General features: G+C 42.0%; 1 protein-coding gene across 2 annotated transcripts in view; it reads left to right on the forward strand.

Moving 5' to 3' along the window:
* Positions 1-14536, forward strand: part of SESN1 (sestrin 1) — a 116939-nt gene that overhangs the window by 88742 nt on the left and 13661 nt on the right. Inside the window, exon 1 of one of the 2 annotated variants that reach the window (XM_051854451.3) lies at positions 6161-6354. The exons of the other annotated variant lie outside the window; for it this stretch is intronic. Coding sequence (XP_051710411.1) covers positions 6253-6354 — 102 coding nt within the window. The 5' untranslated portion in view covers positions 6161-6252. Of the gene's footprint in view, positions 1-6160; positions 6355-14536 lie in introns of those variants that run through there. 2 annotated transcript variants of the gene reach the window in all.

The following is a 14536-nucleotide window of genomic DNA, read 5'->3' on the forward strand; positions in this document are numbered from 1 at the left end:
AAATATTTTCAAAATTTTATACTACAGTATATTCAATAGTTGAATAACTATATTTTTACTTGCATATATTATAATATATAGTATATATATATTCAGTTTTCTCTTCTTGAATTTTTTTCAGTATTCCCTTCTCTTAGTTTAAAACCTTTAGTAGCTCCTAAGAACATGTGGTATAGAGTCCCTCCACACTCACCTTCTTTCTGAAGCTCATAATATACCATACTAAATCCATTTCTTTTTTTTTTTTTTTTAACTCAATATTGATCCTGGGGCAGGCATTTAGCCTAGCAGTTAAAATGTCCGAATCCTACACTGGCGTTCCTGGATTCAAGTCTCAGCTCTGGCTCCCTGATTCCAGTTTCCTGCTAATGCAGACCCTTGGAAGCAGTAGTGATGGCTCAAGTAATTGGGCCTCTGCCTGGACCCTGCTTGTGGTTCCTCCTGCCCCCAGTTTTGACTTTAGCCTGTCCAGCTCTGACTATTGCAGGCATCTGGGAAGTAAATCAGCAGATGAGAATACTCTGTCAAATAAGTAAATAAATTTTAAAAAATCAGTGATGCTGAAAAATAATTAGCCTTCAAAAAGTTAACAATACTTCTAAATGGATTCTCCCACTTAGTTTTGATATCTTGACAGCCATTCTCTCCTCTCATTTCAGCTTAGATGGCTCTGAGGATATTTAAAGCCAATCTGATTACAAAATGTTCCATGGAGCTTGTCAAACAATGGTATGTATACAGGCAGTGTCTGACTTGTGCACACCTGCCTACTTAACAAGTGATCCATCCATGCCACTGCCAGAACCCATGCAGCTACTGTCCTGGTGGTGTAGGCACAGAAACATCAAGCCTGGGAGTGGCTGTGGGTTCCCACAGAGAAGCAGGGTAGAGACTCTGAAAAGCAGAAGTTGTTGAGCAGATCTGACCCCAGAACAAGCTGATTCCCACACAAAGCCTGCCTGCACATCTAGTGGCCCTCCAGTCTCTTAAAAACATTTGTCCTAATTGCCTGTATCTTCAAAAACAATATTGAACTTGAAATTTATTATTATGCTTTCAATTGATTCAAGGATTTTGTTATTTGTTTTTTAATGGAAATATCTCTTCACAGTTCTTCCATTCAACATAAAACTTTTTGAGGGCCTACTTTGTGCTAGGCACTGGGCATTGGAAATACAGCATTGAACAAAGAAGCAAACATTCTGATTTTATGTGACCTACATTCTGTTAAGACAAACTAAATAAATAAATATGAGATACCAGTCCCTTATGATAAATATTGTGATTCAGTTTAAGAAACCTGCTTTCTTCCTAAAGCCTACCACCTATTCTAAGAAGTATGAGGTAATACTAGGAACACTTAGAAGATCCAGTGGACTCTGGTAAGATAATGAGGAAGCTATGAAAAGCCGGGATCACCAAGGGCATGGAAAGACCCTGGGAGGAGTGACAGAGATAGAGAAATGGAGGTGAGATGCTCTCAAAGACCAAGGATCACCTATTCTGAGATTTCTTCCTTCTTTTTAAGAATCAGATCTCACCTTGAGAATAAACAGAGGAGATAAATTTTACTTCTTACTGCCCTCTTTTCATGCCCCCATAATCAAGAACTTAGGCTAATACAGAGTTATCAAAAAATTTTAAGAAATATGTTCATTAAAGGAACCAGCCTGGAGTAATGACTGCTGCTTTGGGTTCAGACAAACCTAGATTCTAATCCTAAGCTGCATTTAATTTCATAACCTTGAACAAGCTACCCATGCCTTATATGTTTCTGTATCATCAATTTGTAAAATGAAAACAATTAGATCTGCTTTATGCATGTAATGTGCTTAGTGTCTGATAGGCAGGAGTTGATGCATTACTGGTCTTAATATAATCAGCCTGGAAAAACCTGATCACTGTTTGTTTAGTACACCAGTTTTTTAAAGTGAAAGTAATATTCTAATTTAAAACCAGACTTTTTGGAAGACTGCTTATTTATAAATATGCATGGTGGTCCATATTTCTAAGTTGCATGTAGAGATTTAAACACTGCATTTCTAAAGGAAGAAATCTCAAAGGAGAGGATGAGACCAAAGGTGTGTCAACATTTTTGCTTCTTTAAAGTAATAGACTTCTAAAAATTAAATTGAAGAAGTGGAAAAAGTAGAGAGTAAATAAGAGAATATAAAGCTCAGTGCTAAAAGGATCTTAATGTACCCAAAACATGATGTTGAAAAGGAAAAAAAAAGTGCTTCGCAGACAAACTGTATATATAAAAACAGGAAGATATGAACTGGGGGGGAAAATCTTGACAAAATTAGTAAGCAGAAGTAAGCTTGTAAGCCCGTATGTATTTCTAAATGAAATGTTTTAGGTAACAAGAGGGTTTTTTTTTTTTTTTCAAAGAAAATGGCTAAGCCACAGAAACCTAACAAATCCCATTCCCATTCTTTTTTTTTTTTTTCTTTTCCTTTTTTTTTTCTCTCTAAGATTTATTTATTTGAAAGAGTTACAGAGAGAGGCTGAGCCAGAGAAAGAGAGAGAGAGGTCTTCTATCCACCAGTTCACTCCCCAAATGACCGCAATGGCCAGAGCTGAGCTGATCCGAAGCCAGAAGCTTCTTCCAGGTCTCCTACATGGGTGCAGGGGCCCAAGGACTTGAGTCATCTTCTACTGCTTTCCCAGGCACATTAGCAGAGAGCTGGATTGGAAGTGGAGCAGCCAGGACTTGAACCGGTGCCCACATGGGATGCCGGTGCTGCAAACTGGAACTTTAACCCACTATGCCACAGCGTCGGTCCCTCATTCCTTCTTAATCAAGGAGTTTTGGGGCTTAATAGCTGAAACCATTGCTGTGTGTTTTTAGAACAATTATTAAATATCATTCTGATTTCAATGAATAGATGTGCGAATCTTTAGCACTTTCATGTAACTCCTTATGAGAAACTTAAAGGTTTCACATGTAGTCTATAAGAGCATGATTATGCTATTTAGCCTGATTAGTATTCTTTCTACCAAAATATATCTATTCCTTTTCACAAACTGATCATCTGTTTTAGAGACCAAATGGGTTCAGGGAAGCCACTTAGCCAGGAGAGCAGATAGCTTGAAATCTGTCTCCTCAATTTCAAAAACAAGTTTAAGGGAAGGCATGCTTGCCTCCCTCAAGGAACAGAGTGCTTGCTATAATGCCAGAATGTACCATCATCCCACACCTGACTCGGTTCCCATTGTTCTTCAGACCACCCTCTTGCCTGGATGAGATTGCCTCCAAAAAGTCTCCCCACCTCCAGTTTTGCCCCTTCCCACTAATTTTTCTAAACCTTAGCTGAAATGCAAATGTGGTACCACCCTACTGGTTAAAACTGAGCTTCAGCAATTCCCACCACCCTTAAGAATTAAAGTCATATTCCTTAATGAAGCTCCAACATGTTTCGGGTTGTTACTGCTTAGCTTTTACCTCAACTCCTTCCATGACTCTGCTTCAGACCCAATGAACTCCCTTTATTTAGCCTTCCTAAAGAACCACACTCTTTCTCCTGTCTCTGGGCCTTTGCACATGCCAGATCCATTGCTTAGATCACTATCTCTACTTTCCCAAGCCTTCCTCTGATTCTCTTACCAAGACCTCAATACTACTACTAATCCTGTAAGCTCCAGCTCATGTCTCTTCCTCCAAGAAGCCTAGCTTGAACCACCACTGCAACTCAGGACTCCCCTAATATTTCATAATTCTCTGGTAAGAACAAGTCATTTTGTAGCACTCTGCTTTTTAAATACATGCACCACTTGTTACTGAAGAAAATAAGGCGGAGAGTATTCCTGGGAAGAACAGATGCAGGCATAGTAAACCTCACTTTGATCTGATATGTGGTCCAAAACATTTTCATAGTCAAGGAAATGTTTCCAAATTACTGTGACTTCTTGGATAAGGTGTTAGAATCATTCCTTAAAGAAAATGTTGAAAAAGCAGGCTCTGTCAAATAGCTGCTGGTCTATTCTGCAAACCTGTGATCTGTGTCTAAAGCATATCCTTTCCAGTCACTGCTGTGTTTGCCATGTCAGCAGTGTGCCTGGATGTGCCCAGTACTGGTTGTTGATAAGAGTAGGACCTGTGACTACTCCAGAAGTAAAATCCTTGGAAAATACAAAATGTTTAATTGAACTTGGAAGAAAACATTTCCAGAAGTGAAATCCACACAGTAGTATTTACAGGCCAATTAATACATTTGTTGGAACTCTTGGTTACTATAGATGTATTTGGAAGCAACCTTTTTATGTTGGAGAATAGAGTGACTAGTTCACATACTGCTGAATGCAAGAGCAGAAATTAGTACTCTTTGAAGTATTTAGGTCAGTCTTTATAGAGCCATAAAGGAATCTTGACATTTAATGGCTTGAAGGTTCTTAGTAAACCACTGAATTAGAATATGTTAAAATCAAGTTTCTTTTCATGTAAGGCAGCCTTAAAGCAAATAATAGATTGAAACTTCTGGGAAAGGGAAAATCCTAATTGGAGCTGCTTCTACAAGTTCAGTATATCTGAAATGTTCCATCAATATTTATCAAGCTCTAAGTGTTAAACATGTCCCTATGTATGCAGTTAGCAGTTTTAACTTGTATTACATCATTTTAAGCCACCTTTGGGTCAGTGGAAGGCCTCTGTCCCCACTGCTTCTCATTAGGAACTAGAAAGGTAAGCATTCTCCATTTTGCACATGTCATGACTTTAATGTCACAAACAAGGTTATGCCCTACTAGACAATTAGAACTATTCTATTCCCTTGGAAAATGAAATCACAGCTCAATTCTTCTGAACCAGAGTCATCATTTTTCCTGTACTTCCCTCTTTTTCTATCTAGTATTTTATAGCTGACAGTCCCATATAGCCAGTGCATTTATGTTTGCAAGTTATTAATTTACAACCAGTTTATCTTGGAGGGTAATGTCATATGGCTACAAATTGGATGATTAACTGGGTTTTGTTTGTTTCTGTATTTGTTTATGGCTGAGTGGGCATTTGATTAGACTGTTTATTTTATAGCCTTTTCTTCTATGTTAACATTAACCCCAAATTGCTTCTCTTAACCAATAAAAACTGGGGTGCTTTAGCTGTTTAAAAAAAGCAGTTTATAAGAACAGGTAACATCTTGACGAGATACATAACAAGTAACCATTTTTAACTTGCTGAGTTACAAATATGACCATTCAAGAGCTAAAAGAGTAACTTAGTCTTCTCTGAGACATTGTAACATCTTGCTCCTAAGACTGAAACTTATTTTCAAGTCCTGGTTCAGTGTCTGTCAGTTTTTATTGCTTTAAACTTCATTTGTTTCCCTCTCTCAGAAAGTTCCAACCCTTTTGTTCTGACTCAGCATGTAAGCTTTGGAAAACACAAGGGCAAACCTGCAAAAAAGAGATGTAATTCAGGGTTTATTAAAAAAAAAAAAAAGTCAGTAGAGGTACTTAAATAGTGTTGACACAGAACCTGAGAGAAATGGATCCAACACTGTCAATTATGTGAGCTGTTTTATAATCTAGATTTTTCCAAGGTCCTCATCAGATTTCAGAGAGAGAAATGCTTTCTTTTTAACCTAGGGCATTCATGAAGGAACATGAGAAACTGTAAAGCCTTCGAATAAACTTAGGGCGAGAAAAGCCAACTCAAGAGATCTCAGGCAAACCATGTAGGAGAGTGATATTTATAGTTTCGAAATAGCCTACCAAAAATAAACTTTACATTGAATATAGGCGACGGGCCCATCCAGCGTAGTCTGGGCATTGCTGGGAAGGAAGTAGGAAAGCAACAATCGTTGATGACAGTTAGAGGGGACAGGGTTGTCCTGTGCTGCCAGGGTCAGTCCAGAAGCTAGTTGTTATTTGGCTCCAGGTGAACCCGATGGCGCACTGCACCTGCCAGCCTCGGTGCAGTCTCCCCCTCCCGACCCACCAAGCCTGTTGCCAACCTGAAAATTAGCTCATGGCCAGGAGCAGGGCCCTCCAGGTTGTTTTTCGCTCGGCGGCGTCAGACCACCCGCCGCCTCCCGCGCCTGGGGGGAGGGGCTCCGCGGCGCCGCGAGCCCCCATTGGCGGGCATGGCCGCCAGGGTGGCGGAGTGACGGGCGCGGGGCGGGACCGCGCGGCTTGTTTGTCGGTGCCGCCCCGCCCCCTCGCCGTCCGCGCCGACTGAGGCGCTGCAGCCCGGAGTCGCGGCCCGACGCCCCGCGCTCGCCTTCCCCGCGCGCCCGCAGACGTCCGTGCGCCGATATGCGCTTGGCCACCGCCGCGAACGAGGCGTACACGGCCTCGCTGGCCGTCTCGGAGCTGCTGAGCTGCAAACAGTGCGGCGGGGGCCGCGGCCAGAACGAGGTACCCGGGCGAGGGGCTGGTGGGCTGGGTGAGTGGGCGGGCGCCCGGCCGAGGTGCCTGGGGCTGCACGGAATCGCGTCGCTCCCCCGCGGTCGCACGGAAAACGCCCCCAGAGGAGACGGGCGCCGGGAGAGGGGAAGGGGCAGGGGCAGCTGGCGGTGGTAGGAGGACCGTCCCCACCGGAGCCGGCCCCGGGCACAGCCGCCTCAGTCCTGCCAGTGGAAGCCTCCGAAGAGGCAAACGTCGTCCCCCGTGCAAGTCTCCGCAAGCCCGGGCCCGCGACGTGCTGCGGCGGCGCAGGGCAGCCTGTGGATTCCGCCTGGGCCCTCGCTGCCTGCTTCAGACCAGGGGGAAATCCCTCTGAGTCCGTTACGAGACGATGTTGCCTGGAATAAACGCCTTGGGCGAGCTCCGTGACATTGTGCACGGCGTTTACCCTGTTGATTAAACCGCCCCTTTTGTGTCCGAATCGGCCCTCAGAGTTGTTGAGTTGTCACATTTTGTGTTTTCCTGAGTGGTCGCAAACAGGACACCATTTGGGAATCGCTCATACAGCCTTTGAACCTTTGAAACGTTTTGATTCCGAAGATGACAAGGGAGAAAGTAGAAAAATCACAATTAAAATTTGAATGGAAATCAGAATGCCGTTTCGTATTGCCTTGGTTCAAGAAATCTGAAGATGAATTAATTTCTATGCAGCTTTGCCTACTGAAATGACTCTGGTTCCATAGTTATTTTGGTTGGTTGGTAACTGTAGTCTCTTATCAGTATGTTTATACAAACTTAAATGGACCCCATGAAGATAATAGGACACCAAATATGTTTTCTAGATTTGAACCTTCGTGGATACATGACATGCTCGTCGTTTACAGATAATAGAACAGCCTTTATACATTTTGTGTAAGGTTGTTTTGAGAACACTTATTACCTAAGAGAGAAAACAGTGGGAAAGTGTTGAATTAGCATGTATGGTTTCTGTGTGCAGACCATAACAGATCTTTTCTCATTTTGAGTAGAAATGCGCCCCAACCGTGGTGCCTGAATAGATGTGTTATTTCTGGTGATGTTGATGTGCAGAATCCTGGTTCTTGCCCAGATCTAGAATTGCTAAATATAGCCGTGTAAACTGGAATATAAAGAGAGACATGTTAGCTTGCATGCGCATTCCAGTGCCTAGGGGATTGTGTTCAGGAAACCAGGAAACTTTGTATATAGTTGTATTTCATTTTTAATACACCCAACATGCACAAAGATAAATTAGGAAGTAGTGCTTTACAGGAAAACCATTCATTTACAAAAGAATTAACACAATTCTTTCAAAGAGCAAGCTTCCATAATGCTTTTAAATCAAACTCTTTCCAGGAATGGAATTCCTGAGCAGGATGTGGAGCGCTCATAGGCCTATGTCAGCCTTACAAATGCAGTCCTTTGAAATCTGTGGATTTTATTTTTTCTAAAATATAGTTCACAGGAAGACCAACCTGGGGGGGGGGGGGAGGCACCTGGATGTTCTGTATATCTAAATTCTCTAGTAGTAGTGTTTATGACAATTTTAGAGAAGTGCTAGTATATTTTGTTATGGTGAGGATATTTCTTTGTAATGCTTCTAGATCTCTTCATTTCTACTTAAAATGATTTCTACTTAAAATGGTTACATGTCAAAAGGCTATGGGAATGATTCTCCCAGGGAAGGGAATTTGCACCTTTTACACAATGTATCTTTACTTTGTTGAAATGTATTCCAAAAACACATACTGCTTTTTTGATTTAGAAATATATATATTATTGTGATTATCAGTAATATGCTGAAGCATCTAGACATGTTTTGTGCAAGATGTACCGATAAGTGCTGTGAGAAAAATAAAATGATTCAAATGGTTTGCTTATTTTTACTTTCCAGCTAATTTTGCAGGTGGGTAGATAGCGTAACTCAAACAAATGATTTAATTTTGCATTTGTGGCAAGTCATTCATCCTTTCTCTTAAGGATATTGCAGATCCATAAACAAACTTGAAACATCTGATTAGAACAGTACTTTCAGTACACAAGCACTGATTCACGCAGAGATACAAAACATACATAGTTCTTCTGTGGTGCTGTCAGCACCCACTGAGAGTTTTCATGCTCTGAAAGTCAATGTGTTACGATTAGACCCTGATGAGGAAACAGACAGGAGATCAGAGATTTGAAGCGACACTGTGATGTGGAGGCTGTTGCTGGCTCTCTGAGATGGCTGTGAGGGTTGTTGAGGGGACAGGACTTTTGGTTCTCAGGATAGTTTTTCCAGCCACACCTTCAGAGAGCCTGTGAGGTCTGTGCTGTGATTAGCATCTACATCTGCTTTCCACCAAAGCCATTTGCTGTTGGCAGCTCTGCCTCCTAGAGTCCAGATTGGCCAATATTTGTTCAGAGTCTGTAATTCAGTTCCTTACAGCTACAGATGAAAGAATAATTGAAGTAACCTAAATAGGAATTTAAGAAATGCATTTTGTGTGGCTATAGTCACCATGTTGAATATCTGCATTGCCTTTTAAGATGCATTTATTTAAAAAGTGGGGATGAGGGTGGGGACAGAGAGTGGGAAAGAACAAGAACTCTTCCATCCATTTGGTCACTCCCCAAATGCCCACAACAACCAGGGCCAGGCCAGGCAGGAACTCCATCCAGGTCTCCCACATAGATGGCAGGGTCCCAAGTTTTTGGGCCATCACCTGCTGCCTACCAGGGTGCACATTAGCAGAAAGCTGGGACTCAGACCAGGCACCCTAATATGGGATTGGGTGTTCCAAGCACTGGCTTAACCCACTGCACCACAACACCTGCACCTGCCATGCCTTTTATTATCAGCACTGGCCAGAAATAAAGTTGTAATTAGTCATGTAACTAAGAAGAGTTTCAAAAGTGAGTTTTGCAGAAAACTGTAACTTTTAAACTTTTAAAAACTGAGAATATTGGGACTGGTGTTGTGGTGCAGCAGGTTAAGCTGCATCCCACCAGTTTGAATCCATACTGCTCCACTTCCCATCCAGCTCCTTGCTAATGTACCTGGGAAAGCAGCAGAAGATGGCTCAAGTGCTTGGGCCCCATGTGGGAGACCCAAATCTAGTTTCAGACTCCTGGCTTCAGCCTCACCATTGTGACCATTTGGGGAGTGAACCAGATAATGGAGAATATCTTTTCATCTGTGTCTGTCTGCCTCACTCTCTCTCCTTCTAACTCTGCCTTTCAAATAAATAAAAACTTAATACAATCATACAGCTACAGTTGTGTCTAAAGGGATCTCCATGTTATCAAGAGCTCTTAAATGGACTTGAGACTAATAATTAAAGATTCCAGCACTAGAACTAGACTTCCTGGATTCAATCCCCATCCTACACTCACTAGTACTCACTTAGAGTTAGAAAACTTGGGTTCAGATTCCAGTGCTTTGATCATTGTGTGCTATGGAATAGAATTAGTAATAGTACCTGCCTCATACACTAATGTAAAGATCAGTCTAGAAAACTGACTTTTTTTCATGGAAATTATAGAATGCCTCATAGTCTTTCTAGACTTAAGTATCATGGGTACATCTTGTGCTCATTATTTACAGATAATGGAACTTTAAAAACAGTGCTCTAATTCATAGTAAATACTTTGTGCTAACTGTTGCTGTTGTTACTATTATTAGCCCTAGTTTGCTTTTTTCCCATTTATGTAAGCTAAGTAATAAGCAAAAAGCTAACTGGCAGTTTGATCTTTGGTATCACTGACCAGTATTAGGGTGTCACAGTCAGGGAACACCAGCTCATGTGTCCCACTCTTTCCACTTTTTTTTTTTTTTAAGATTTATTTTTATTGTTCATTTGAAAGTCAAAGTTACACATAGAGAGAAGGAGAGGCAAAGAGAGAGAGGTCTTCCATCCGCTGGTTCACCCCTTAGATGGCCGCAACAGCTGGAGCTGCGCCTATCCGAAGCCAGGAGCCAGAGGCTCCTCCAGTTCTCCCATACGGATATAGAGGTCCAAGGATTTGGGCCATCTTCTACTGCTTTCCCAGGGCATTGCAGAGAGCTGAATCAGAAGTGGAGCAGCTGGGTCTTGACCCAGCGCCCATATGGGAGGCTGGCACTGCAGGGTGCAGCAGCCCCTCCACCTCTGAGACATAAAAACAACTAAAAATCAGACTAGATCTAAAGCACTCACATGCATGTGTGTATAATCTGTAAGATACTCTTTTTTTAGTCAACTTTTTTAAAGAAGATAATTTATTTAAAAAAGCAACCTAGAAGACAAGGCAGAGATGGAGAGAGATCATCTATCCACTGATATACTCCCATATGGTCACCACAGCCAGGGCTGAGACAGGCCGAAGCCAGGAGCTTCATCCAAGTCTCCCATGTGGGTGTAGGGGCCCAAAGATTTGGGCCATCTTCTGCTGCTTTCCCAGGCACTTTAGCAGGAAGCTGGATTGGAAGTGGAGCAGCTGGGACTCAAACTGGCACTCATATGGGATGCTGGAGCTGTAGGTGGCAGCTTTACCTTCTGTGCCACAGAGCTGGCCCCTTAGTCAACTGTTAAAAATGTATTATTTTACTTTAAAGGCAGAGTGATGGAGAGAGCGATCTTCCATCCTCTAGTTCACTCCCCTCATCACCACAACAGCTGGAACTAGGTCAGGCGGAAGCCAGGAACCTCATCCTGGTATCCCAAATGGGTGGCAGAGACTGAAGTATTTGTGCCTCCATCCACTGCTTCTCAGGCATATTAGCAGGGAGCTGGGTTAGAAGCAGAGTAGCAGGAATTCAAGCCAGCACTCTGGGCATCCTAAGCAGTGACTTCCTCCACTGTGCCACAACACCAGCTTCTGTAAAATGTTCTGTCTTTCATAAGGTAGTTGGGATTGATGACATTATTGCTCTTTATCATCACCACCCATATGTTACAGAGAACCCTTCAATTTAGAGGTTACATGCTGTCTTGGCAGTTGTGCACTTACTAACATCAGGTTCCTGATTTTGACCCAACCCTTTGACTAAGATTGCTCTGTAATTTTTATCCATCCATACTTGATACACCATTCCATTTTTGTCCTGGCTTTTTAGCTTCGTTTTGTTTTTCTATACTTTTTCCAAGATAAGGAGTCTTTATAAAAAATTTCAATGAGAACCAGACCCATTGGGTAATCTAAAGGTAATTGTCACCTGTTTACTTTTCCCAGAGGTTAATTTGTGTGCAGTGGGAGGCTGGATGGAGTCAGTGCTCTACTTTCTGCCAGTGTATGGACTAGGATGAATTTGGATGCAATCTCAGAGCTCTCTGGGAACACCCAGATTAGTCCTTTGTTTTCTGCTGGGTCTGAGATAAGGTAGAAAAGTCATACCATGTCCTTTGTCCCATTATGACCCAGTGTGTCTGCTGAGAAAAGGGGAGAATCTCTTTTGACTCTAGCCCCCAAATATAAGAATATGCATTTATTTGATTTTAGAACTACAGTAACTTTCTTGTTTTGTTAGTCTTGATTAACCCTTTCTGTTTGAGGAAGAATTGATTTTGGATAATGCATCTCTCTTCCCTTCTTCTTCTCCTAATCTTTCCTGTTACTGTTCTATCTTTCTCTCCCCACCCCCAGCATTTCCCCTTCTGCTTTTTTGGGATGACTCAGGCATCTCACAACTTCTTCAGTGTAGTTGGAAGTTGACTCTAGTAATCCAGGTGTGAGCTGGGTAAATTCTACTTCACCTAGAACTAAACTTGGGTAAATACTGTAATGAGAGTCTCAAGTGTCAGAGACTCCAGTCCTCCCTTGGGTTGTCCCAGGATTATTTGTTGAATAATCCAGTTCTGCCCTGTTTGAAATGACACGTTGTCATATAGTGAAGTGCCAAGTGTAATGTCTTAATTGAAAATGAGCAACAATTCCTTGAAACATTTTGTTTAAATCAGATATTTTCCAAAGATTAAAGAAATCAGATCAGATAATGTTGATTTTAGCCTTAGAGTTTTGTCCAATATATTTTGTTTAAAAAGTGTGGTGGGGGGAAGAGGGGGCAGCATTGTGGCGTAGCAGGTAAAGCTGCTGCCTGCAACGCTGGCACCCCATATGGGCACCAGATCCCATCCTGGCTGCTCCACTTCCAATCCAGCTTCTTGCTAATGGCCTGGGAAAAGCTGCAGAAGATGGATCAAGATCTATTCATCTCTCTCTCTCTCTCTCTCTCTCTCTCTCTCTCCTTTCCCTCCGTCCCTTCCTTTCTTCCTCTCCCCCTCCCTCTCTCTGTAACTCAAATAAATAGATATTTTTAAAAAATTGTTTGTAGGGGCAGTCTTTAGCCTATTAGTTGATGTCCCCATCTCATATTGGAGTTGCCTGGGTTTGTGTCCTGGCTTTTCTCCCAATTCTAGCCTCCATCTAATGTGCACGGGGGCAGCAGATGATGTCTCAAGTAGTTGGGGCTCTGGCATCCATGTGGGAGACCCAGAGTGAGTTCCTGGCTTCTGCCTGGCCCAACTCTCAGTATTGCAGGCAGTTGGAGAGTGAACCAGCAGATGGGAAATCAGTATCAATCTCTCCCTTACTCACTCTCCTTCCCTCCCTCTCTCCCTGCCCCCACTTCTCTCTTTCAGGTAAATAAAATTTTTAAAAAATTAATCTTTAAAAAGGTATGTAATTATCAGAAATTCAGCAGTTTGAAAGGCATCATCTTATGTAAATGACTGCATTTGTACTGAAATGATGTATTCAGTAACAAGAATGTGTTTTGGCATTTACTACTGGATATTGAAATCAAGACACATCCATGGCCAGACTAGTGAATTAAGTGCCTCCCTTAATGAAGAGTATATGGTTAAAATATTGCTGTCCTCTGTATAAGTGTGGAATAGTCAGGGTGAAACATCACTAATCTATAGTGCAAGATTCATTGTGTTATTTTATACACTCAGTTGGCAACCACAGCCTCCTTTGAACTTGAATCTTGATTTCTACTAATGAAGATTCTCCTAAACTTTGTCCTGCCTGCTTAATTTTTAAAAATCCATTTTGTTAAAAGGCTTTCATTTACTTGGACCAGATTTCTTGAACTGCTGCCACATGTACTTCTCTCTGCTACCACCCCCTCACCCTGCCTTTTTTTCTTTAAAAGGCGGGCATCTGGTTTGTATCACGAAGAACCTTTATATACAGTAGGGAGAAAATAGGAATAATATTTCTGTGTAATTAGATAAGGAAGAGTTATTCTCTGCTTGTATAAACTATTAACTTTTTGAAAAATAAGATTGATACGATCTAGACCTCAAAGCAAGCCAAAAAATTATTTTTTCATAAAGACTTATTTATTTACTTGAGAGGCAGAGTTACAGAGAGGGAGAGACAAGAGAGAGGTCTTCCATCTGCCAACTACTCCCCAAATGGCCACAATGGCCAGTTAATCCAAAGCCAGGAGCCAGGATCCAACTTCTTCTGGATCTCCTACTGCTTTCTGAGGCCATCAGGAGGGAGCTGGATTGGAAGAGGAGCAACCAGGATTCGAACTGGCATCCACACGGGATGCTGGTGCTGCAGGCAGATGTTTAACCTACTATGCCACAGCACCAGCCCCCACCCCCACCCCCTTTTTTTCCTATAGCACATCATATTGAGGGTGTTATGGGGAGAGATGCTAAGAGTAGGTTATCAGTTTTTGTTGACCACACTGCATTGTCAACCTGAGGTACAGAGTTCCAGATTAACTATGTCAAAGGCAGAAAACCATTACTGAAATACTTGAGTTTTTCTAAAATATATAAAATTGATGATATCCCATATACACAAAGCTTAATTTAAGGCAAATTAGGAGACAAAATGAGTTTTCTCTGAAATTATTTTAGTGAGCGGGGACAGACGTCTTTTCATACCTTCTCTTTTGTTTTCATTTTTCATAATGTTTCCCTCCTTTCCATAAGGTCTTACTGTGGGCTGTAGTAATAACTACACTTCTTCCAGGTCAGAGCATCTAGGTGGAGATGCTGCTGCCTCATTTCCTCACAAGATGCTCGGGATTGGTATTTGGCTGAGTTTGGGACGTACAAACACGTTGGTCTTATTTTGTCTCTCTGACAACCCACAGGGTTGGCTGCTGTGTGCTGAACTTTCTGTTCTGGACTTTCTGCCAAGTACTTTATGCAAAACTCTGGTTTTAGTGAAACGGGTTTTATTGTTTTTA

This window comes from Oryctolagus cuniculus, chromosome 5 (genome assembly GCF_051225735.1).
Source record: "Oryctolagus cuniculus isolate XC-2025 breed Fujian yellow rabbit chromosome 5, ASM5122573v1, whole genome shotgun sequence".
NCBI lineage: Eukaryota > Metazoa > Chordata > Mammalia > Lagomorpha > Leporidae > Oryctolagus > Oryctolagus cuniculus.